The sequence below is a fragment of the Xiphophorus hellerii genome, chromosome 18 (assembly GCF_003331165.1).
Source record: "Xiphophorus hellerii strain 12219 chromosome 18, Xiphophorus_hellerii-4.1, whole genome shotgun sequence".
In the NCBI taxonomy this organism is placed as follows: domain Eukaryota; kingdom Metazoa; phylum Chordata; class Actinopteri; order Cyprinodontiformes; family Poeciliidae; genus Xiphophorus; species Xiphophorus hellerii.
The window spans coordinates 6,130,712-6,154,749 of NC_045689.1; the positions used below are offsets into that span (position 1 = coordinate 6,130,712).

Genomic DNA, 24,038 nt, shown 5'->3' on the forward strand with positions numbered 1-24,038 from the left:
CCAACAAGAATGCAGCAAGTGATTTCTGGATTTGAAGCCAACAATAAAAAATATTTTACAGCAGTAAAACAAGCTGAGCAAACATTCTGGAGCTCAGCTTGGGTTGCTAGGTGACGGGCGGAACTCCGCTGTGGTTGCTAGGTAACAAGCTGGGGTTACTATGTCAGTGCCTACTGATTTGTGATGATCCATTCTGAAGGTTTTTGAAACAGAATACATTAACTTAATGCCAAAAAAGCCGCTGGGTGTTTTTAGAAACAGTAAAGACACAAATGGAAGAACAAAAATGCGCCATTTGTGGCCCTTCTGACAATTCTTTTGTGGCCCTCAACTGCAGTTCAAGCATGATAAACTTTCCAGTACAGGTGATTAATGAAGATGGAGGCTTTTTATTTCTAATCAGGGCAACATGATCACCAATGTCATTTTCCTATAATAAAAAAATATTAAGTACATAACCAAGATTTTATGATAAGTAGAATATCCAGAGACTTACTGAAAATCCAACTTTACTGCACCTAAATCAGCTTCTATTTAATTTATTAAACTTGGCTAAATATATTGAGCATTTTGAAAGAAAAAGACCCAAATCCTGTCTTCATTAGTGAGATTTTTTTAATAAAGCCCAAAAAATTTTTAAAGTTAAATGCCTTTCTTTTAATACAGCAAACGTGAAAAATCTGTTTAATGATTTGGATCTAACATCATTGTCCTACAAAATGTAATGACTTTATTTGTCTCATTTTAGTTGGGTTTTTTTGCCTTCAAGTTTTTTCAAAAAGTTTGGACACCTTTGGCATAATTCATCCCCTTTAATAGATCCTTTTATCTGGACTTTATACCCACTAGCTTGGCTTCTGCTCAACTGTGAAAGAGCGCACAGGTTTGCACTTTCCTTAAATGCCATGAAAATGTCATCTATAAAACGCAACTGAAGCATCTGAGGACGCTCCCTCCCTAAAAACCTCCCAGCAGGATTACAATGCGCTGCTAACAGACACAGGCCAAGACAAGAACGAGGAAATCCGTGTTGTGGAGAAACACCTCCTTAATTTCAGGCAAAGCCCAGGAAATGACAGGTAGAGGCTCCGGTAATTGAAATGCCACACACTACAATAACATCCGTCCCCCAGGAAGAGCTTAATGGCGTTTCTGAGGACAAATCACCATGAAATGAAAAGGAACGTATTCAATCTTTCCAGCTAATCCAGATCTTCACCTGAACCAAAATGCCTTCAACCAACTGGAAATAGATGTAAAATGTATTTCTATTTAGTTTATTCTAGACTAAAGGAATTTTTAATGTAACTTTCATCTAAAAATGTGACACATTTGTGACACATGTGTCAGCTTCTCTTCAACCAAAGAGAAGCTTCGTGCATATAGCTGTTTTGCTTCTTTTTTCTTTCTTTTTAACACATCCAGACTTTAATTTTGACTTTGTTTTGTTTCAAAGTACCACTTACTTATGAAAGTAAACTTAAAATTTGGAAATCAAGACCCAAGACTTTTGGGGAAAAGTGGAGGACTCAGAATAAAAACCTACATGACTAGCGGTGGGAAATCTTCCGCCAATACTGGAGACAATTTTTCGTGTAGCAATTTAGCTAGCTTTGAAAACATTTAGCGCACTTAGCTTCCTCTAAATGTCTTTTTCTGGATAAATTCTGAAAATTCTAACTTACTTGGCCGTTTTTAAAGTTTTAGTTGAATAAATAAAACATCTGTGTTGAAGTTTTGGTCGACTGTTAAGAATTATTCAAGTAATTAAGATGTTTATATCAACGCTCTTATTTTGAAGTGGGTGAAGCCAGCAGTTCCGTTTCCTCTCCTCATGTTTTCTCAGTAACTTTATTTCAAAGACATTAGAACATGCTACGGTAAATTAAATTTGTCAAGTGTTTTCCAAGGGGAGATATTTGTATTGAAATTAGTGCTTGTCAGAAGCATTAGCTTCTGCTAAGTACCATGTTAGCGTAGTGCTTTAGCATCAGTGGAACTAATGTTTATGATTAATGTTTTTGCGCAACTAACTTTCTAGTAAGAGGTTTGACCTAAAACTTGTAGATTTGTATTGTCAAGAGGAAAATGAGGGGCACTGATGAAGAAGAGCCCAAGGCTGCTGTTAAGGCAAACTGGCACCTAAGTAGAGCCTCAGGGTGTTCACCTCCAGGCGGTACGGTATTGAGACAGTCATGCAAAATAAGTCCTAACCAAGCACCAAATGCAGCATAAACCCTCCAAAAAATTTAATCAATGGAATATTTCCAGTATACCACTCTGAGAAATAAATATGTATCCCCATTTCATTTTAAAAAATGTAATTCACTCAATAAAGATGAATAGTTCATGTAACAACACATATAAACTTATATCTGCCCGCTATCAACATAAAGAGAAAATTAGCTTATTCAACTCAGAAGACTATCACTGATATATTTCAAATACACAACAAAACATCGTCTTATTCAATGCCATATTGATTCATCATAATGATTTATTTTAAATGCTGAAAGAGATTTGGGTTGTTTTTTCTCAGTCAAAATTGTTCCATAAACAGACATCTTGAATTGAAATGCATCATCATCATTGTAAATCTAAATTTTTTAAAAAATCTCAGTTTTCAGTAATATTTGCTTTCTCTTTTCCCGAATCTGCTTTGAATATTGTCAGTTCACTAGGTTTCAAATAGTTAAAATGTATAAATGTTGGGTTTGTGTGATCTCTGTAAACACAAAAGTAAAATCAGATTTAGTTTTTGGGGAATTACTGAAATAATTTAACTTTTTAATGATATTGTAATGTATTTAGATGCAAAAGTAACTTTAATGGCCAAACCCACATAAATCCTCCCTCACGTCCTAATAAAATCATAAAATAATTTAAGCTAACGGTGGTAATCTGCTTTGTCACTTCCTTTATTTAGTCACTGATTTCAACACAAGTCTGACATGAGGGGTCTGTGTCGCTGTGACTCACCTCCTGACAGTACTGAAGCACGCCTTCTTTGGTTCCCACGCAGCTTTTGGTTCCTGACGGGTCGGGCTCCCAGCGACCGGTCTGAATGTTGACGTGCATGTTGAGTTTTCCACAGTACATGGCCACCTGTGGCTCCACGGCAGCGAGCCCTGTTCCCGCGTTGGCAGCAAGAGCCTGCAGAGAGAGGAGGAAAGTGTCATTAAAATAAAAGCTTCGAATGCTGTTATTGTCAATTAATAGTTTATTATATAAAAATGAGTTCCAATCAATTAACTAGTAACGTCCGTTTTAGACCGGTGTTCAGTCAGATCAGCGTAAGCCGTCAGATCACGCTTAGCACGAAGTGGCGGCTATATCTGTCAGACAAGTATAGGCTGTCATTACCATATGATTTTATTTAATCAGCAACATAGAATCATGACATAAATCGTCATACACCTTGTTATTAACAGCTGTATGACATCCTGACTTAGCGGTTAACTAGTCAGACCGTCATCAAGCAACAGGGAGGCGAGTTTTACACGGGCGTCTGTTGTAATCGACTGCAGCTTTAGCTAGTCACTGCTTTAAATACACTTTTAAACCACAACAATGCATGTATATCTATCTAGTTATCATTGAAAACAGTTTATTGACTTATTTTTATCATAACTTGCCGCGTATGCTGAACTGACAACTCTTCTGAAGGGCGGACTTCTTGATGCGCATGCGCAGGCATGTCAGATACAGACATTGCATATTGATCTGTTTAGCTAACGTAAGACTGTGTAGCAGACAGGCTTCAAGGTGTAGAAGTTGTATCAGTTCTGCCTTTATGCTGTACTTAGCTAACGGGAAGCTAAGTGTGTTTGTGAGACGGCCACGCACGTGACCACGTAGAACGGGCATCAGCCAATGAAACGCGGCCCCTCTGGTAAGGTTCATTCTGGACAGCGTATGATGATCTGATAGAACACCGGCTTTTAGTGTTGTAGTTTGGCCGCCATCCAACAGAGGGCAATGCTGGTCATCCTTAAGCGGAGCCGTTAAGACAGAATCAAAGATGGCGGCGGGGTTATAGCATAACAAAGAGCAACGGGCCAAAGAGAGTCCGGTTTGGGATGGAAAAGGCACTTTAAGCGGTTCTGTTTTGAAATATAAACACTCGACAAACTCCTTAAGTCATCACCTTTAATAGTGTTCATTCAACCGAGCCGCATGACGAAGTCGCTTTAACTTCTCAATCAAAAATTAATGATGTGTTACGAAGGCGAGGATGTAACGACAGAAAGGCAGAGCCATAACAGAAAAAAATTGTAACATAACGCATTTTGAGTGTTAATGCTCTTCGTGGAGGGAAGTTTTAACATTCCTTCAAGAGCAACCGCAGACTTTTCATTTAAAAACATTTCTCTGTTCACTGGGGATTCACTGTTTCATATATTTTATTATTTAATCACATATTTTATTGTTCTATTCAACCATCAGAGGTGCTTCTGTTTTGCTATATTTTATAAGTTTAATAATATGACTAAGCCACAATTTTCTGTTTATTCAGGCAATTAGTACTAGCTGACACAAAATAATAAATCTTTTATTTGGCATATTATGAGAAATTTAGCCCGTTATATAATAAAAAGACAGTTGGTCCTTTTCATACAAGAGTAAACTGGTTTTTTATGTTAGTGTAGAGATAAGATCAACTTTAAATTAACTCGTTAATTGATAACTTGCATTCCTTACGCAGACAGATTTGAGTAATTATCCGCTTTCTGTCCAAAAGCAGCAGCGTTTTGTGCCGAGAAGTCAGGCCTGATGAAGCAGATTCAGCTCATCGGTTGCAGTAGATAACTACATGATGGAGCAGCTCAGTGCTGCAGTGCTGAGAGAGCAGAGCGGCTCAGACAGGACACAAATGGAAAGAAACAGGAACATCTTGCAAAGTTGACATTAAAGTCTGCTTAGATGGTGTGTTCAAAACTCTTTAGATCTCATTTCTGCTCGGTTTCAGCTCACAGAGCTGGAAACATGGCAGCAGTTTGTACCGTTTCATAAAACAGGACATTCGTATTTGGGGCAGAGCTCTGCTAGCTCGCCTCTGCTGGGACCAAAGTCTCCCCACGAAGGACGCATCCATTATCCTTAAAGGTAAACAACGAGGCTGAGGGACTCTACCATGCTAGCTAAACAAATATAATACATTTTATGGACAAAGTGAAGAAAAAATAAAAGGAATTTAAATAAACACTGAAAGCTAAAAAAAAATTGATGCTCAATTCCATTTTTTTTTTTGCAAGAATCATATTTTTTGTAACATTGATCAACGCTGATGTCACAACAGCACAATTTAAATTCCCTTAGAAGATATTTTCAATAGTCAAAAATCAAACTGAAATTTTTTTTATCATGATAAAAAAAAGATACATACACTGTGTTCCAATTATGCAAGTGATATTTTCACTTTTTCACAAGAAAATGGTCATTTGCATTGACCATTTGCATTGGTCAGTATAATTTTCAAGTCATGAACTATTACAGTATATATCAAATTTTACTGAACAAAGCTCCCCATGAGAACACTATTTAAAAAAAAAAAACAACTCAAAATGCACTGTTCCAAATTATTATGCACAGCAGATTTTCTAAACATTTTATGGATTATAAAGATCTGCAAACGGTCATTCTTTGAATGTGCAGCATTAAGTGGTCACATGTACTAAAATCAAAAGCTATTTCAAATAAAAACATCTTAACAGACCGAGTTACATGTTAACATGGGACCTTCTTTGAAATCACCAGCACAATTCTTCCATCCATTGAACTTGTGAGTTTGTGGAAAGTTTCTGCTTGAATTTCTTTGCAGGATGTCAGAATATCTTCCCAGAGCTGCTGGTTGGATATGAACTGCATTTCACCCTCAGATCTTCTGCTTGAGGAAACTCCAAAGGTTCTCAATAGGGTTGAGGTCAGAGGTCAGAGGAGGATGGTGACCACACCATGAGTTTCTCCCCTTTTATGCCCATAGCAGCCAGTGACACAGTGGTATTCCTTGCAGCATGAGATGGTGCATTGTCATGCATGAAGATGATTTTGCTACTGAAGGTACGGCTCTTCTTTTTGAACCATGAAAGAAAGTGATCAGTCAGAAAGTCCAGATACTTTGCTGAGGTCATTTTCACACCTTCAGGGACTCTGAAATGGACCGACCAATGATTCTCTCCCATGATTTCGGCCCAAAAAATGACTCCACCATCTCCTTGCTGACGTCACAGCCGTGTTGGGATGCGGTGGCCATCCACCACCAATCCACTGCTGCGTCCATCTGGACCATCCAGGGTTGCACAGCAGTCATCAGTGAACTAGTCTGAAAATTAATCTTCATGTATGGCTGGGCCCACTGCGACCGGTTCTGCTTGTGAGCTCTGGTTAGGGACCCAATAGTAGGTTCATGCACTGCAAGCCTCTGGAGGATCCTCCACCTTGAGGTTTCAGAGGCTCCAGCAGCTTCAAATAACTGTTTGCTGCTTTGTAAGGGCATTTTAACAGCTGCTCTCTTAATCCAATGAATTTGTCTAACAGAAACTTTCCTCATTCTGCCTTTATCTGTACAAACCCATCTTTGTTCTGAAACAGCCACAAATCTCTTCACAGTACGATGATAACGCTTCAGTTTTCCATAAATATCTAATGTTTTCATACCTTGTCATACGGCACTACACTATCTGATGATTTTCATCAGCAGAGATCCTTTCTCTTTCCCATATTGCTTGAAACCTGTGGCCTGCTTAATAATGTGGAACATCCTTCTTAAGTAGATTTTCTATAACTGAGCTCACCAGACAAACTAATCAACCCAGCGCTCTGAAATTAATTATAGTGATTTAAAGAGCTCTGACACACAATACATCTATAAATTTAATAGCACAACAAAAAATTTAATCTTTATGACACTTAAATTCAATTTGCATAATAATTTGGAACAAGGTGTAAATGATGCAGAGTTAAAAATAAACAGCAATTTTTAAAAAGAAAGCGCATTCAATGCCTTTCAGACCATTGTAAAGATTATATAATGCATGTTTTTAAATATAAATCTAATATGTTTTAGTACTCTGAGATCATATTAATTTTGAACAAATGTGACCCGAGTATGGAGCTTTGTGGAACCCCACATGTGATATTTAATTTATTACTCTGAAATCACCCAGAAAAGTCTCAGTTTACCAAATAATACATGACTCTGACAACCCCAGTAACCTGCTATGATCAGCTGTTTGCTCCATCCTGTCCGACTCACTATCTTAACCTTTGAACGCGAGAGGAAATCTGTTATTACTCCCCTGCCATTGTTTACTGAACTCTGCACGAGGGAGGAATCAGGATGAGTATCAAGGTTTCTGGCTCTTCAATCCTCTTTAAGGAGAAAAGACATTTCTAATCAGCTTTTAGAAGACTGATGTGTTGGCATCAGCTTCCAACTGGCACAATAAGTCACGGCGGCCAAACACTCGACCTTCTGCTGAGTCTCTAATTAACTTTTAAAGGGAAGCGGCTCTGAATCCCAAGACAACAGGAAGTGGTTTGGAAGTCATTTGATCTCGATGCTATCAGATCATCAAAACAAATTTCAAACCCGTAGAGAGACATCGCAGGAATGATCAAGGACAAACTGTTTTCTGCTCTTCCAGGTTTGGTAAACATTGGACAAAACTCTCTGCCTGATTCAGAGTCGCTGACAAAAGGAGAGCGGACAAAACAAGTGCTGCGTAATCAGCAGTTGGCTGCTGTGTGTGATGAGCTGCAGCCACAAATACACGCTGCAGAAGCACGTAGCACTCAGAAAAAACCCATAATCAAGAGCTGAATTCAGTCCAAAAGGCACAACAATCCCCTCCTCTGTCCTCGCTCTGCCCATCTCTGCCCCTCGTGGAATTCAACGTTGCGTAAGCGCAAACAGCGATTATATTTCCGTTATAGGAAAATGGACCTCGGGAAGATAAACAGCAATTAAAAGAGGTCCAATTAAGCAGCAAATAAACAGCCCTGTTTGCTCTCCTTCCTGTGTTTTCTTTCACAGGGCGGTTTGAGAGGCGGTGGCTGGAGGAGGACAACAACGAAGCGTGAAAACTCAAGAGCTGGGCTCGAAGAATTTTAACTCCTCTTGTGGAAAAAGGGGAGGACTGACTTTAATCTGGAGTCATGTGCCTCCTCAGCAGTCGAAACAAGGCCTTTTGAACTACAGTGTAGCAGTGATGCTATTTCTGAAGCATATTTTCATGAAATCCAGCAAGGCTCAGCAAACAGGGCCTGAGAGAAAGTTATACAGTTTAGCTTATTATGATGTGACGTCATTAACCCCAAAGGGTAGGTGCAAATATGTCCACATACCAGGACACAATGCAGAGAGTTTTCCACCCTTTCAAACAATGAAATCAAATTAATATGGACAATAAATCAACAATATATATCGCGATAAGACAGGTGATCAATATCGATAGGTAATAAACTGATAAAATGTTCAATCATTTGTAGGAAGAGGAAAGACTTCATCTCCTGAACCTCTCAATGAAGAAATGTTAGTGGAGTCAACTAGCCCACTCACTCTTTGGTTGCCTAGCAACTCATCCATTCTTTGGTTACCTAGCAACAACATGCTGAGTAACTTGTGCAAGCAGCAGTTTAAGGTTTCCCCACTGTGCCTCATAACTGATTAAAAATTTAAAAAACCAGCAGCATAGAGAGAAAACTGTGGATAAGATAGGAAAGGTCACATCGCCAGTTTGGCAGCATTTCATTTATTTAACAAAAAAGCTAATCGATAATTATCTATCGCTGATATCGTGATGCGTTTTTCAGCCATATCAACCAGCTCTACTAAAAACACGAAGCCTTATTCAGCTGCCATTGGTGAGCAGAAAGCTAGTAAAGACTGACATTAGAGCTGCAACGAATGATTTTCTTAGTATCGATTATTGATAATTCTGACGATTAATTAATCAATCAGGTTTTTAAAAATTGATTTACCACTTGAGCCTTTCTAGAAATACATTAAAACAATTTAATTCCTTTTTAAGCAAGAAAATAAACATTGTATTGAGTAAAATGAACAAGTAGCTACAAATTACCTCTTTTTTATTTTGCAAAATTGAGGAAACTAATTTGAATTTTGTTTTTTCTATCAACCTTTTATAATCCAATACTTTATGGAAGCTCAGCTAATGAGATAACCAGGGACATTAAGAAAACCCCCACATGGAAACCTTCAACATCTGCACCAGCTGCTTTCCAAAAACACACACAGTCATCAGAAACACCAACCAAACACCCGGTTTCAGCCCACACATGACGAAGCTGTCTGCTCTGAATAACTTTAATTATCCCTCTAGACCTACAAAAACCTCTTCACTGTCTTGATTCGGTCAAGTTGACCCTTTTCTCAGAGGTCCATCAGGACTAATGAGGCCTTATTGGACCTCATTAACTCTCCAGTAGGTAAAAGCAACAGGCAGCTTTTCTGATAGACCTCGACTGTCTGACTGAGTAGCACAGCAGCAACACAACAAAACCTTCGTATCCTTATAAACTTCAACTCTTTTCACTGCTACAGAATATTAATGTTTTATTCAGAGATCATGGCAGAAGAGTTTCATGGACGGATCTGAGCTGGATCTGCATGGTGAGGATCCACTCTGCTGCTGTGAAGAGGAAGAAGAGGTCAAAGGGCAAAGCTGTCAGTTTCCTGCTTCATCTAAATTCCAGTCCTCTAGTTTATGACATATGGATCAGAACCAAATGAACAAGATCATGGATGGATGGATGGACAAACAAATTAGATGGATAAATTGGATTAATGATTGATTAGAGGGATGGATGATGAGAGGGATGGATAATTAATGAGGGATGGATAATGAGAGGATAAATGAATAATTAATAAGCGGGATGATGACAGGGGGAACGGATAGCTTGGACAACTCTCTCCTTTCCTCCATCTTTCTCTCTCTCCATCTTAGGGCTGAAACAATTCCTCGAATGATTCGAGTATCTCGATTATTAAAATTCCTCAAGGAAAATTTATCTGCCTCGAAGCTTCATTAAATTATGTTTCATTATGTAGCACATCGTGCTCCGCCCGGATCATTATTTGTGGAGGGCAGCGCTCTTACTGCGAGAGAGAGAGAGAGAGAGAGAGAGAGAGAGAGAGAGAGAGAGAGAGAGAGAGAGAGAGAGAGAGGATTCCTCGGATAATTGTAAAAATATTCTATAGAGTACTCGATTACTGAAATATTCTTTTACAACAGCCCAACTCCATCTTTCTCTCTGTTCATCGTCTCCCTGCATTATAATTTGCTAACACTGATCTTAAATTGGATCTGAGGCATTTAGCTCTAATTTGACACCAACATCGGTTTTAAGGGTGAGCAACGCTAAGGTTCATTTAGCTAATCAAGTGGCTGATTGCATTGTTAACACTAATTAAGGCAAACCACCTCAGTGCACAGGTTAGCGGCTACTGCTGCTGCTAATTCACATAGTGGATGCGGATCAATCAGACTAAATATCTACCTGACCTCCTCAGACCGAACAAGGTCAGATTTTACTCTGACACACACACAATGTGGAAAATGTGGTGCCACACCTAGCGAGCGATTGAGCCGTCTCATCTCTGGGTTCTGACTCACTGGGATGTAATATCATGTGCAAGTGTGAACACCTGCTGCTGTGTGAAGGCTGATCCACGCTGCGAGAGACAAAAAGGAGGGAGGAGAGGGGAAAGGGAGAGGCGGCTCGATGGAGCCAAACAACAGCAAGACGAGCCGCTGTGAGCGTTATCCTCATCTGAATCCAGACTTTAATGCAACAAACGCTGCATGAGCTGAGGATCATTCAGCCTGTTTTCACCCGTCAACACAGACCAGTAGGCTGCTGCATTCCCAGTCTGCCTCCAGCAGGAAAACATGCTTTACTGGGCTGCTCTGTGTGGCTTCAGCCAAACTTGGCGCTGGAACAAGCCGAGACACGGACAAGCTGCTTGTAAAAGAACATGTGGAGCTTTTTTGATGCAAACAAGCCCTCCTTCCTGTGACCACAGCGGTAAAATACAGTTCTACAGATTCCACCTGGGAACTTTTTTCTCATGGTGTCACAACAGGACTTTATAAAAACAGAAAAAACAAACAACAAAACAGACCTGTTCAGTCCACTTTAATCAAACTTCTGAAGAAAATCCGGTTTGTTTGAACTCTGATGCAGATCAAAAAAGTGAACCATTTTGTCGTCTTATCGTTATTTGTTGCCATTTGTTTCTGGTTAAACAGCGACACACTGAACATACCAAAGTTATCTTATTTGGTAAACCGAGACTTTTCTGAGTGATTTGAGAGTAATGAATATGAGCATTAAGTAACACATGTGGGGTTGTACAAGGCTCCATACTCGGGCCACTTTTGTTCAAAATCTATATGCTCCCGGTGGCTCCGACTTTAGAGAACTAAAACATCTTCTATGATCTGATAACACTTTGGATTTATATTTAAAAGCATAAATAAAGAGGAACAATCTTAGCACACAGCTTCAGTTATTACAGCTGGAAATTAGCGATCAGGCCAGAAATCTGGGAATGGTGATGGACTCTGATCTGAACCTTCAGAGCCACATAAAGACAGTTACAAAGTTGGCCTTCTAACACCTGAAGAACATTTCCAGGATTAGAGGACAAATGTCTCAGCAAGATCCAGAGAAACTCATCCATGCATCTATCTTTAGTTGCATTGATTACTGCGATCTTCACAAGTCTGACTAAAAACCCAATCCTCCCGCTACAGCTGATCCAGAACACTGCTGAATTAGGTCAGTTAATATTTATGGTATCACTTATTTTATAGTCCATATTTTCTATTTGTCATATTTCTGTAGAAATCATTTCTTATTTTGACATTAGCTGTGTTTTTCCTCATTTCTTCTGTAAAAAAAAGCCCAATTTTGTTGATCATTACTAATTTGTAAAAGCAAATCAAGTGGGTGAATGAATACTTTTATAGGTATTGCATTTTAGTAAGAAGAAAAGGCAAAAATGATAAATGCAAAAACATTTGCAAAATGTGGTTTTACATGATATTGCCTCACTTTTCAAATAATTAATCACATCTAATCCCAACAGAAAACATTTAAATTTGTGGTTTTAGCGAGATAAAATATTTTTCAAGTTAAATCCACTGATTTTGATGAGGCTTCTGGAAGGGCCGGGGTCAGTTACCGCTAGCCATCCAGGCAATAATAATCCAAAGACGCCAATACAATTTCTGTCTGTGTATGTTGCCCGGAGTGACGCGCGGTGTGATTTCAGGACACACACCAGCCGTGTGTGTGTCAGGGTTTTACTTTAACTATATTGTAGAAGTGAAGTCTGCTAAAGCTTTTTTATACATTCTTTGTATTTATTTTGTTTAGTCAACAAGTTGTTTCTCCAGACATCTATTCATGTTTTAAGTTCTGTTACAATGCGCTGGGCAGTTGGTGGTTACCGTAGCAACCAGTAACTGACAGCTCCTCCCCCTTTTTCTGTTGCCGTCGGTAACTGTGGTATATTGGGATCAGCTCTGGGTCTTCTTTACAAGTATTATATTTCAACATACATTTTAGACAGATTTAATTATATACAGTGTTTCATGAGTAATTCTGCTATGTTTTATATACGTTTTTAACTGTTATAATTATTAATGTTCTCCATTGTAGCTACGATTAATTTGACAACTGCTAACTGCTGCTACTGCTGCTGACTGTTACTAATGGCTGCTCATTCAGAGCCATTGCTTTGTAGTTTGTTTAGGGTTATTTATTGTATTTTATTTCATATATAGCGGCAGAAGCTGCTGGATTGACGTTAGCCACCTGTTTTGATTTCCTGTTTTGTTAGAATAAATTCTATGAACCTGACTGTCGTGAAGTCAACCTACAGGACCTGAGACGAACATAGAAGGGAGAAGGATTGGACATCTAAGACCCATGATGTTCAGAACAACTGAGTTTGAGCCTAACCGATGATCCGTCAGCTGAAATTTACCGCCAATACCAACATCTGGCCTTACATTTCTGACATGTTTTTGTGGAAAAACACTTCCTCTGCCTCCAGCTCTGGTGTCAACCGGGCTATAAACCCCCGCAGGTCTCAATCAGCCGTGGCAACCGGTCTAAATTTGGCAAGAGGTCCTTAAAAACGAGGCGCCGCTCAGGATCGGTGGGTTTCCCAACGTGCTAACGGTGCATGTGACTGCAAAGAAATGCCTGGCACCAATAATCCAGCTAATCCTTCCCTGTGGTGCACCAAACACTTAAATAAGACGTAGCTGTGAGAAAAAAAACAGAGAAATGCCGGGAGAGGGAGGAAAAATCCGTCCTGATCCCTCGTTGCTTTCCACATTAAAGGCAGGAATTACTGTAATTAGAGAGATGATAATATTTCTGCATTAGCTGCTGTAATGTACCATGTATTTTGTGGTTCTTGCGTCAGTCGCCGAATTCCCGTCCAGACTTTCTTGTTGGATTTTTTTTAAGCAGGCTGATTTTGGAAAACAAAGCTGCTCCACTGAAAATGAGCACAAAAAACTGAGCCTGATGCTGGAATAACAAAACCGTGTAAAATCACTCAACAATGCAAACATCACTGAAAGGTATTTAAACTTCTTGTCCATTTAAACCATAAAAAAAATTTTAATTTGATGAACTGGAGTGCTTCATGTCTGCTCCCAGAACAAGGAAATGGACTTTTATCATTTGTCCTATTGATTGCAGATACAGCTATGGCTTAAATGCATTTCCACAATGTATTATAGCATTTTGCTCATTCTGTACAATTTGCAGGCCAGACAAAAATCCATACAACACAGATAAACTGGCTTCCCTTTCTTAAGCTTTACATTTAATGCTTGTGTTATCCCATCTGTTTTTATAACAGTTAACTTTTTATTTTAATATAGCATCTTCAATCTATATCCATAAAATTTTAATGTGTACACTTTTATACTTCTGCAATAATAGTAAATAAACAATACCAACAATAATACAAATCATATTTGTTATTACTCTTATTGAGTTAGCTGTGCTAATCTGAAAGTGCTAATGATAAACATTAGTTCTGCTAACGCTAAAGCGCTAAACCAAAATGGTTATTAGCAAAAGTAAATGCTAAAGCGCTAACTTCTATTTAAATTGTATCTGCTCTTGAAACACTACAAACCTCACGCTATAATTTACATGTTCTATAACGCCCTTAAATATTGAATTAATGTTTAGATCTCGTTCTCTGATTTTATTTGGCTCCTGAATGTTTATTGTTTTAAATAGTTAAGAAAAAAAGAAGAAAGAACTAATGATAGGAAACAGAGCAGCTTCCCTCACTTCAAAATAAGAGCATGAATAGAAACAGCTAATCGCTTGAATTCTTTACATTCGCTAACTAAAACGCAAACACCGATGTCGAACTTTATTCAACTGAACTTTATTCAACGGCAAAGTAAATTAGCACTTTAGAATTTATCTGGAAAATTTATTTAAGGAAAGCTTAATAAATTTAGCTTCCCCTAAATTTGTAGCTTTTTAGCTTCCTCTAAATGTTTTCAAGATTAGCAAAAGAGCTAAGCTAAAAATTAGCTCCACTATTAGTGAATTAGCAGAAATGTGCCCACCACTGTGGTTCTTACTGCTGGCGCTACTATTTTACACTGAAATAATACATCCATTTATACAGCATCCCTCACTCACTCCCTTCAAAAGATGCATAATGTATCAAATCACAACTTTTGTTTTTACCATTGATGCTTATTAGATTTGTAAAGGGGTGACTGAGAGCCATAATTTTGCAGGAAATACAGGAGAGCTGCGAAATATCAGGAAAATATTGATTGTATGATTACAGTTGTTCCACATTCCTCTGACTCTTTTCTTTCTTTACCAACACCATGTTGCTCCACTGCTCTCCGTGTGTTTATCACCCCATATATCAATATTAGAAGAGTTATTAAAGGCAACCAACTGGCCACTCAGCATTACACTCTAAATATAATATCCTACTAATTATTGCATTGTTTGCGATTCCCACTGAAAGCATATTTTTAGTGGCTCAAATGATCAAGCCCATTATCACCCAGTCATCCCTCAAAGTGCAAATCATTTTATTTTTCCCTTCAGCCACCAAAAGTTGTTTTATGAATGCCTCTCTACTAATGTAGACCTTTATTTTTTATCTGTTTGTCCATCCTGGTGTTTCGTCTGTCCATCTATATTTGGCCGCCTTCTAACTGTCAGTGAAACTCCTTCGGTCGTGAAGCAGACAGGAAGGTTGCGACCCGAATCGCTGACACCAGAACAGAAACGGATCACAGCAGAAAGCAGCTGGCAGGCTGGAGGACAGCTGCGTTTCCACTGACCATAAAATCATACAAACTGGAAATACGAAAACAAATCTGGTCAATGGAAATGGGACAATTTGAAAAACTCGTTTTTTTGATAATGTTTCTTGAATAATATGGGTCACGTGATCAATAGCTGGATGTTACTACTGGCAAAAATGATGCCATCACTTCTTCATCACTACAACACTACAATTGCAAAATTCTGTTATTTTGACGTTTTCCTGCCAACCTCCACCTCCTCCCATCACTAAAACAGAGACGAAAAACAGAAAGGTTAAACGGAAACGAAGGGGAAAAAGCCAAAGGGGAACCTGCACTCTGCTCCTTCTAAGTAAATTAGGAGAAAAAGACCTTTTTGTCGTCTCCATCTCGACTCGTTCTGAGATTCGATGAGTCACCGCTCCAAACTCTGTGAAAAGTGCCCACACTGTTTGGGGAACAATGGCGTCCAGTAAATGCCACTTTCTGAACACAAGAACCGAAAGTGGTGAAATTTACAGCTGCACATAAAGCTGAGAGTGAGTTTTTCCCTCACTAAGGAAACGCAGCTCACAGTCCGGTTCTTCTCACCTCTAAAGAGCAAAATAAAGTCCTGTGAATTACGTTTTAATTTATTTTTCTTCAATATTGAAGGTTCTGTTTTGGTAATTTTGTTTGACTTATGCTGCTCAAAAAGCAGAGCTGGTGATTCCTTTAGGTCATCATCAGAGTGATGACAGAGTGACAGAAACTTTGTTCTTATTTAACTAAAATGAAATCACCAATACCAACGGTGTGACCCAGTGGTACCAGGCCCAGTTCAGACTTTAAGCTTGTTTGGACGAAACATGTCACTGGTTCAGTGAAGACTCCTTCACAAATGGAAACATTAATATTAATAACTGACTTTTTGGGGGAGTGAAAATATTGGGATTGTACCGTTCAGAAAGAGCCATCTAAGAGTCAGAAATGTTTTGCGTTAATTGCTGTGTCAACGTAATTAGTTTCTGATGGCTGCTTCACAAATTTTTACTACTATATATTAAACCTAAACTAAACAATGACAATGTGTTCTTGCAGTATTGCTTGAAAATGGTCTCAAAACAACAATATTATCATTTATCGCAATTCTGGGACAATTTATCGTGCAGCACCAGGCCCAACTTGTGGCTCCTAAAACTAGTGCAGGGTTTTCTTCTCCCCAGTGAAAACACTGAGGGGGAGAAAAGGATCTTTGCCCTAATTATCAGTTTCTTCTCTTCTTTTGCTCCACTTCCCTACATTTACAATCTTTTAGTTCCTCCTAAACCTGCATTTGCTGAAAATAACTCAGAGGAGGGCAGAGTACAAATTTTTTTACTCAAGATTAGCACTACTTCTGTATATTTGTGCAAAAGTAAAATTAAAAAGTAGCCGCCCAAGAAATTACTGAAGCAAGAGTAAAAAAAAGTATTTGGTAAAAAGTCTACTCAAGTACTCAGTAACTGATCAAATTATCAATCATTTAATATATAAAAATTACATTATCAAAATAAAAATGGAGTGTAAATTTTGGTATTTTGAGGACCAAAATGATAATGACAAGTAATAAAAAAAATTTAAAAAAAAATTTTTCCAAATCAGTTTTTTTCAATATAAAACTGATGAAACCAACAGAAACTGCAGGTGTGTCTCTGTCTGGTGAATATTTGGTTAAAACATGTTTGTTTTTCATTCAGTGGGTAGAAAATCCAGAAATTTTACTCAAGAGTGGAAATACTTTATGATAAATTTACTGAAGTAAAAGTAAAAAGTTCAGCGTAGTAAAAATACTACTAAAAGTAATTTTTTCCAAAAAGGTTACCAAGTAAATGTAATTGAGTAAATGTAACCAGTTACTACCCAACTCTGTGAATCAGCAGGCACTGCCCGTTACCTAGCAAGCCCAAAAGAACTCCAGCAGGTTTGGTCAGCTGGTTTTGCAATGGCTGCTGGAAAAGAAGAGTGTTTTGTTGTTGACTTACTATCCAAAAAGTAAAAGTAAAAAAAAGGACAGCATAGTAAAAATACTCCTAAAAGTACATGTAATACTGGCAGTGGAGAGAGTGGCGGTGCTTCAAGGACTTTCCTGTGATAAAGTGAAGACGCTCTAAAAAAAATAAAAATGCAAACAGCAGCACAAAGCTACTGAAGGTCAAGCAACAGCATAAAAATCAACCAAGTGGAAGATCTCCAACTAAATGTTTGGCTGCCAGCCGTGATGTTTTTATCTCCGTGAAAAATGTCCCCTCACTCCCCGCCTTCCTCTGATAGCTGAAGGGATTTTGCAGCTGGTTTCTTTCAGCCGATGGCGAAACGCTCGCTCTGACAGAAACTAGAACTCTGCCTTCGCTTAATTTCATTTAGCCTGTCAGAGCAATCCAGCCGCTTGACATATATCTGTTTTTAAGCTTAGATATATGTCAATTTGGACTTCAATACAATGAAGTACAGTGTAAAAGAAAAAAAAACACTCTGTAGTCCAATTTTATGGAAACTTTATGTCTTGAAACATAAAATTTATTTGCTTTATCGTGCTACAAAATAGCACTCCATGTGTGAAAAACACGTAGTACCGCCCTTTTAAGAAGACCTGGAGTTATTTTGATCTACCTGGAAACTCTGACTTCTTGTAGAAAACGCATAAAGAAATGAGGTGTAATTTTCATTTTTCCCCCCAGGGCACGTTTGGAAAAGTGGAAACAATTAGAGGCTTATGATGGATGATTATTTATCCTCCAGTTCTCCACCTACAGGGTGGCGTCGCTAGCCAGCGTGTCGAAACTGGTTCGTTTCCAGTCTCTGGTGAGGACTTCCTGGTCTCCAGCTGGGATCTGCGGCATGGCGATGGCACCGCTTGCTTTGTTCGGAGGACAGACGTGGCTTTGGGCCGAGGGTCGTTTTCTTGTTTTCATAGGAGGAGGACATGGTGGAGCTGAAGGTTTTATTCGCTCCATCAATCCGTCACATTCTCTCCCATTCCAGCCTCTCATAACTGAGGCCTCCTTCCTGCTTCGCCGTTATTATTTTCTACCTCTAATCTTTTTTTCCCCCTCCTCTTCCTCTCCTGTCGCTGTCGGCATCTGATGATCTATCTCCCTACTTTCATCCCCCAATCCACTTCTCCATTACTCTATGCTACTTCCTCTTCCATCTCTTCTACTCTTTTCTCCCTCTCTCTCTCCCTTTTCCCCTCGTTCCTCTGTGTGAATAGCTGGGATGCTTTTGTAGATGGTTTCCATGGAGACGGGCCGTTTGAGAAAGTTGTCCGTTTGCTGTAAACTGGAGAGACGCCATGTTATCTGGCCCTCTCCGTCACAGAGACCCAGTCTGACCGTAAAACCTTCCGGAGAAATTGGGGGTGCGAGTTATCAATTAATGAGTTATTTAGCATAAAGTTGATGGAAACAGCCATTTTGTTAAAAAACTGAGCTTTCTCTTGCATCAAGGGGATCTTTCTGTAACACTTTCTTCATCTTTTATATGGCTGGACAATATGGCTAAAATACAAATCACGATAGAAGTGTTTCATATCAGCTGATATCAGTAATTATTGATTTTTTTGTTTTAAATATCTTGAAAACTGTCAAACTCACGATATGACCTATTCTGTTTTCTACACAATTTTTACTCCATCGTCGTTTATTTTCCAGCAGTTACAGCGGCACCAGGCTGTTGCTAGGTAACCAAAGAATGAATGGGTTGCTAGGTAACCAAAGAGAGAGTCAGTTGATTCCACCAACTTTGCTCTGCCTCGACTGGGGTTCAGAGAAATTATTGAATAGTCTATCAGACATATTATTTATTGATATTGATCACAGGTCAACTGTTATATATTTTATTGATTTATTGTCCAGACTTGTTGAGATTTTGTGACAATTCTTTTGGCTCTCATTGCCCAGCAATTCTAAAAATTGATCCATAGACGCCGGCGACTATTACTACTTCCATAAAATCACAGCAAATTCAGTTTGTTTGTTTCGAAGGTCTGGTTTGTTCAGGTAGGTGTGATTGTGCAATCAAAGTCTGATTTGTACCAAAAAAGCGAACCCCAGTCCACATAAACCAGGTCTCAGTTTGGTTGAAGTGAACTCTGATGCGTTTAGAATGTATGTGAACGCCAAACGGAGCACAGACCGCTTCAAAATGAGGAAGCTGACTATAACACAGGGGATTCTGGGTAAATATTACCAAAACAAACGTGTGTGTCGAGGCCTTCTATGTTCCAAAACCAACATTTCCAACAAACGCTGTGGGTGGTAACAGGTGGTTTGATTTGCACGCACTTCCAACTTGATTGTTAAAAATATGTGATTTATTTCTCGTAAAAGTAAAGACAAAATAATTACCAAAAATGTCTTGCAACCTAGTCGAAAACAAAAAATAATCTCAACTTGATGTTTGAAGCTCCAAAAAAGTGGTAAAAAAAAATCATTTACAAAATTTCCCGTCAACACACCAGACATTTACCAAACAATAGAGCTCACACCGCACAGTCCAAGGAAAATCATCAGAACCAGATATACTATTGCGTCACGTTTGTTGTTTAACTATATGACGCTACGTCAGGCCAGTGAGAGTCCAACGGCCGGTGGAAACTGTAAAGAAAATAATTATTGTTTGGTGCTTAATATAGCTAATCCACGACATGTGTAAAGGTATAGCCAACACTTTAATTTGGAATAGTTTCTGTTGAGCAGTTGGGAATTCAGCAGATAAAGCAGGGCCTTTTCCTCCCCCACTGACACACAGAAAGCAATAAAATTTACATTCCGATAGGAGTTACAGACTTCTTGGCGCCTCTCCCCGTATCTGGCACGGCCCAAGACGAAGTGGTCCGCCCGTTTGCTTAGATAAAAAACAGACACCTTTGCTATAAATCAGGAAGTCCCAACTTTTTCTGGGGGGCCGAAACAGGTCCCGGATTGGTCAAAACAACAGAACGCTTTCTTTGCATATATTAAATAGGGAAACGCCTCTTTGGTTAAAATTTCAGGTCAACACCGGAGAGGGGCAGAGTTTTTTCCATCTTTTTACTCCACTTGGGCGCCTTTGTCTGTCTTTTGTGTTTCGTGTTGTCTGTTCTCTTGTCTGTATAAAATGTATATCTCTGTACCTCTGCAGCTTTGTTGTCGATTGCTTTGTATGAGATTAAACTCCGTGATCTGTGACGTCAACACGTTTTGTTGTTGTTTCGTTTTAGCCGCACGCGGTCGCTACACGTCGCTGCACGGAGAGCGTCACTCGCCAAGGACTCGGAAGATCCCGGGCAAGATTAAAGAGGAAAAGAGCCAAACGTTTTGTCCAAAGCTAGCATTAAATGATACTCTTTTTTAATAAAACTCTCTCCTGAAAATGTTGGGACATAAAATAGCTCACCAAACCACAATGACCTGTGCTTTACCGCTCAGTGGAAACGAGGCAAAAATAGCTGCAGATGAAAAGAGTTTAAGACTTCAAACGTCTCATAAGCAGAGAAACAGCAAAGTGTAAACCTTACAAAAACACAGATTTATGTGTTTGTTTCATAATCTAATTAAAAGCTGCCTGAGGTTGAGGCAAAACTGAATTTCTTGGCTCTAAACAGATTGTGTCATTAGCGTTCTTGCTTTCTTTTCATTTCTACGACTGCAGTTGAAGTCTTTGTACACTTAGCCTTCTAAGAAATGCGTGTCCCTGTGTCTTTCACAGAAAAACCCATTAATTTTTCGCAAGTGTTAGGTCTAAGTGAACAAAAAGCCAGCAGCTTTAGCAATAGACAAATAACTAAAAACACCAGCATTGCTCAGCAGGAGAAGCAGAGCCAGAAATGATCACAGGACAAAGGCTGCTTTTTCTGCAGACTCAAATCTTCACTCAATCTTGTCAGGCTGGCAGCGGCTGCCACCATCTTTCCCTCTGCTGTTTTCTCCTGCGTCAGACAGAAAACACAGAGGCGCTGCTTGTGAACATTCACTCAGAGGCTGACGGTGGACATCAGGATGCCTGCTGCATCCTGTGTTTTATTATCCTTTCGTTTTGACAGCCGGCGGAGCGGGAAGCAGGGCCGAGCCGGAGGAAACCGAGGAGCCATTTCCCTCCACAAACTCTCAACAAAACTCCTTCACCTCTCGGGGTCATTCACAGCAATCATGGGATTATTTTTCTGCCTACCTGCTTAGATTATTGGGGCAGATTGGTTTCTATCTGCAGAGCAGCAGGGAGCATGGAGGATGACGACGATTGAAGGAAGGAAAGAAAATTAGCTTTGAATATCCGCAGGCAGAGCAGCCAAATACTGGGGAAGGGAACATCAAGTGTTAGCCAGGAGATGGATCGTGTTTTATGTCCCGTTTGGGTAAAATACAAACACAGTCTCAAGAAAGATGAATTCAGGAGCAATAAATCCCTAATTTAGTCACAGCAACATTAGACTTACTTTTAATTATTAATCCATTTGAAATATCTCACATTTCTTTTCACCAGTCAGATTTTCCAAAAAGACTGTTAAGAATTTTTGGACCTTTTCTGTTTTTTTCCATGTAGCTAGCATGCTACAAGCAGCTAGCTGTAAAGCAGCAGACTGCCAGCTAGTTACCTAAACAAATATCGCTATTAATTAACCAGCCATCAGCTTGTTTTACTCTAATTTGCTACATTATGAAGAGCAGAACGGTAAAAAAAGCATAAAGTTTTGTAAAACAACAAGCACATTTACTTAAACTCTACTACAGTAGTGAACACTGCTAGCTTAATAATTAGTTGTGCTAATCCTATAGCATTATTCATAAACAATTTCTGCTAACGCTAAAGCATTACACCAACACAGGCTTAGCGGAAGCTAATGTTAAAGCGCTAGCGTCAATTCAAATTATATCTGCTTTTGAAAGACTACAGCCATCGAGCACCAGTTTGATTTTGACGTAAATAAAAATTGAACTAGTGTGAAGAGAGGAAGTGGAACTGCTACCTAATCAGTCTTCACCCACTTCAAAATAAGAGCATGAATATAAATATCTAACTATTAATGCTCAACTACAATAGAAAATAAACTCATAAATAGGGTAAAAAACTGTTTGTTTCCAGGTCTGACAAGGAAGCAAGAAATGAAAAAATGGCAAATTATAGATATGAAATGCTGGTGTAAACAGATAATGTTTCCATATTTTGCTGAAATGTGAAGATAAATATAACAAAAATGCTTCGACGTCACACATTTAATAAAATTTTGTGTTATTTTCCCAAAGATTTCATAAAAACAATCACATTTCAGGGTAGATAATAGAGAATCACTGAAAATAAACGGCTGTCAAAGCAATTATGTTCTGGCTAGAAAACAAACAGGCATTTAAAAGTTTAACAGCACTCACATTTTTATGGCTAAAGGCTTTTTAAAGCAGAGCTAACTGGCTTAACAGGCAGAAAACAATCCGTTCTTTGAAAATCGCCTGGTATTTGAATAAAAACTAAACACAAAAAAAAGCAGCAAAAGTCCAAAGAAACAACTTGAAAAACCTTCAGATGGCCTGAAAATCAGCTGAGCAAGACCTCAAGCTAACGCTAACAAATATAAACAATATATTTATTCAATAAATAGTTTGGCTTTATTGTTGCTAACCATCCTGAAGAGATCAAGACAAAAAATTAAAACATAAATGATGTGTTTTCTCTTTAAAATCTCAGCTGAATTTGAAAGTATTGGACCTAAGAATGACTTTATGATTGGGATGAAGTGGATTAACTTGTATTTTTTGCACAGAATGAATTTGATTCCATTTAACTGTGTATTGAACTTGATGCGTTTCTGTGTTAAAGTGCATTAAACCGTGAACTGAACTGGATTAAACTGAATAGCAACAAACAACTGAGTCATCTTCCTCTACAAACCATCGAAGCGAATCCGACCTCCTCACAAAAGGAGAAGTTTGAAGTATAAATGTTTCTTTTAGTGAAACGCTTAGAGATAAATTAAATGGAGACTATCAACTCTGTTACCAAATATGATGAAAAGAAAGAGCTGTGTGTCAAAAGAGCCTCTGTTATCTATTACCGAAACACATTTACATTAATTAAAAATAAACTGAAACATTTGTTTTTATCTCGTAAACAAAACGGCAACAGGTTGTTTTCACCAAAAAGTTGGAGAAAAAGAGAAAAAAAGTGTTTTTAAATGGTGACTTGTTGCTTTATTTGTTTCTGATTTTAGATTGTGGTGCAAAGACAACACATCAAACTTTACGTTTCTGAGCGCGAGGCGTGTGCATTAAAGTAAATCAGCTGAAAAAGCAGCAGCGAAGGTCGAGCTGAGGCGATAAGGAGATAATCCTTTACCTGCAGCTTGTTGCTCGCAAAGACTAAGCAGGTGTAACGATAATAAACTATTTCTTTGTTTCACAGTGAAGATAATTACTTTCCGTTTAAGGCTGATGACGAAGAGCTTAACTTTAATACATGTTACAGAAAATAATCAGTTGATCTGTACACTGAAGCAGAAAATTATGCATTCCTCTGAATTTAGATTATTTAATCGAGATGTTTCTGTTGGATAGTAAAATTAGTATCTATAAAAGAAAATATGTTTCTATTTACATTTAATTTAAAAAAATGACAATAAATAAAGGGCAGTCAAACTTTTTTTCTGCATGTTTCTACAGATTCAAGTCGGACCAGAAAAACTAATACTGGATGAAAATCAAA

At 38.6% G+C, this 24,038-nt stretch overlaps 1 protein-coding gene across 1 annotated transcript in view; it reads right to left on the reverse strand.

Moving 5' to 3' along the window:
• aplp2 (amyloid beta (A4) precursor-like protein 2) overlaps positions 1-24,038 on the reverse strand; it is an 82,621-nt gene that overhangs the window by 40,264 nt on the left and 18,319 nt on the right. Inside the window, 1 exon segment of the mRNA XM_032590382.1 lies at positions 2,980-3,153. Coding sequence (XP_032446273.1) covers positions 2,980-3,153 — 174 coding nt within the window.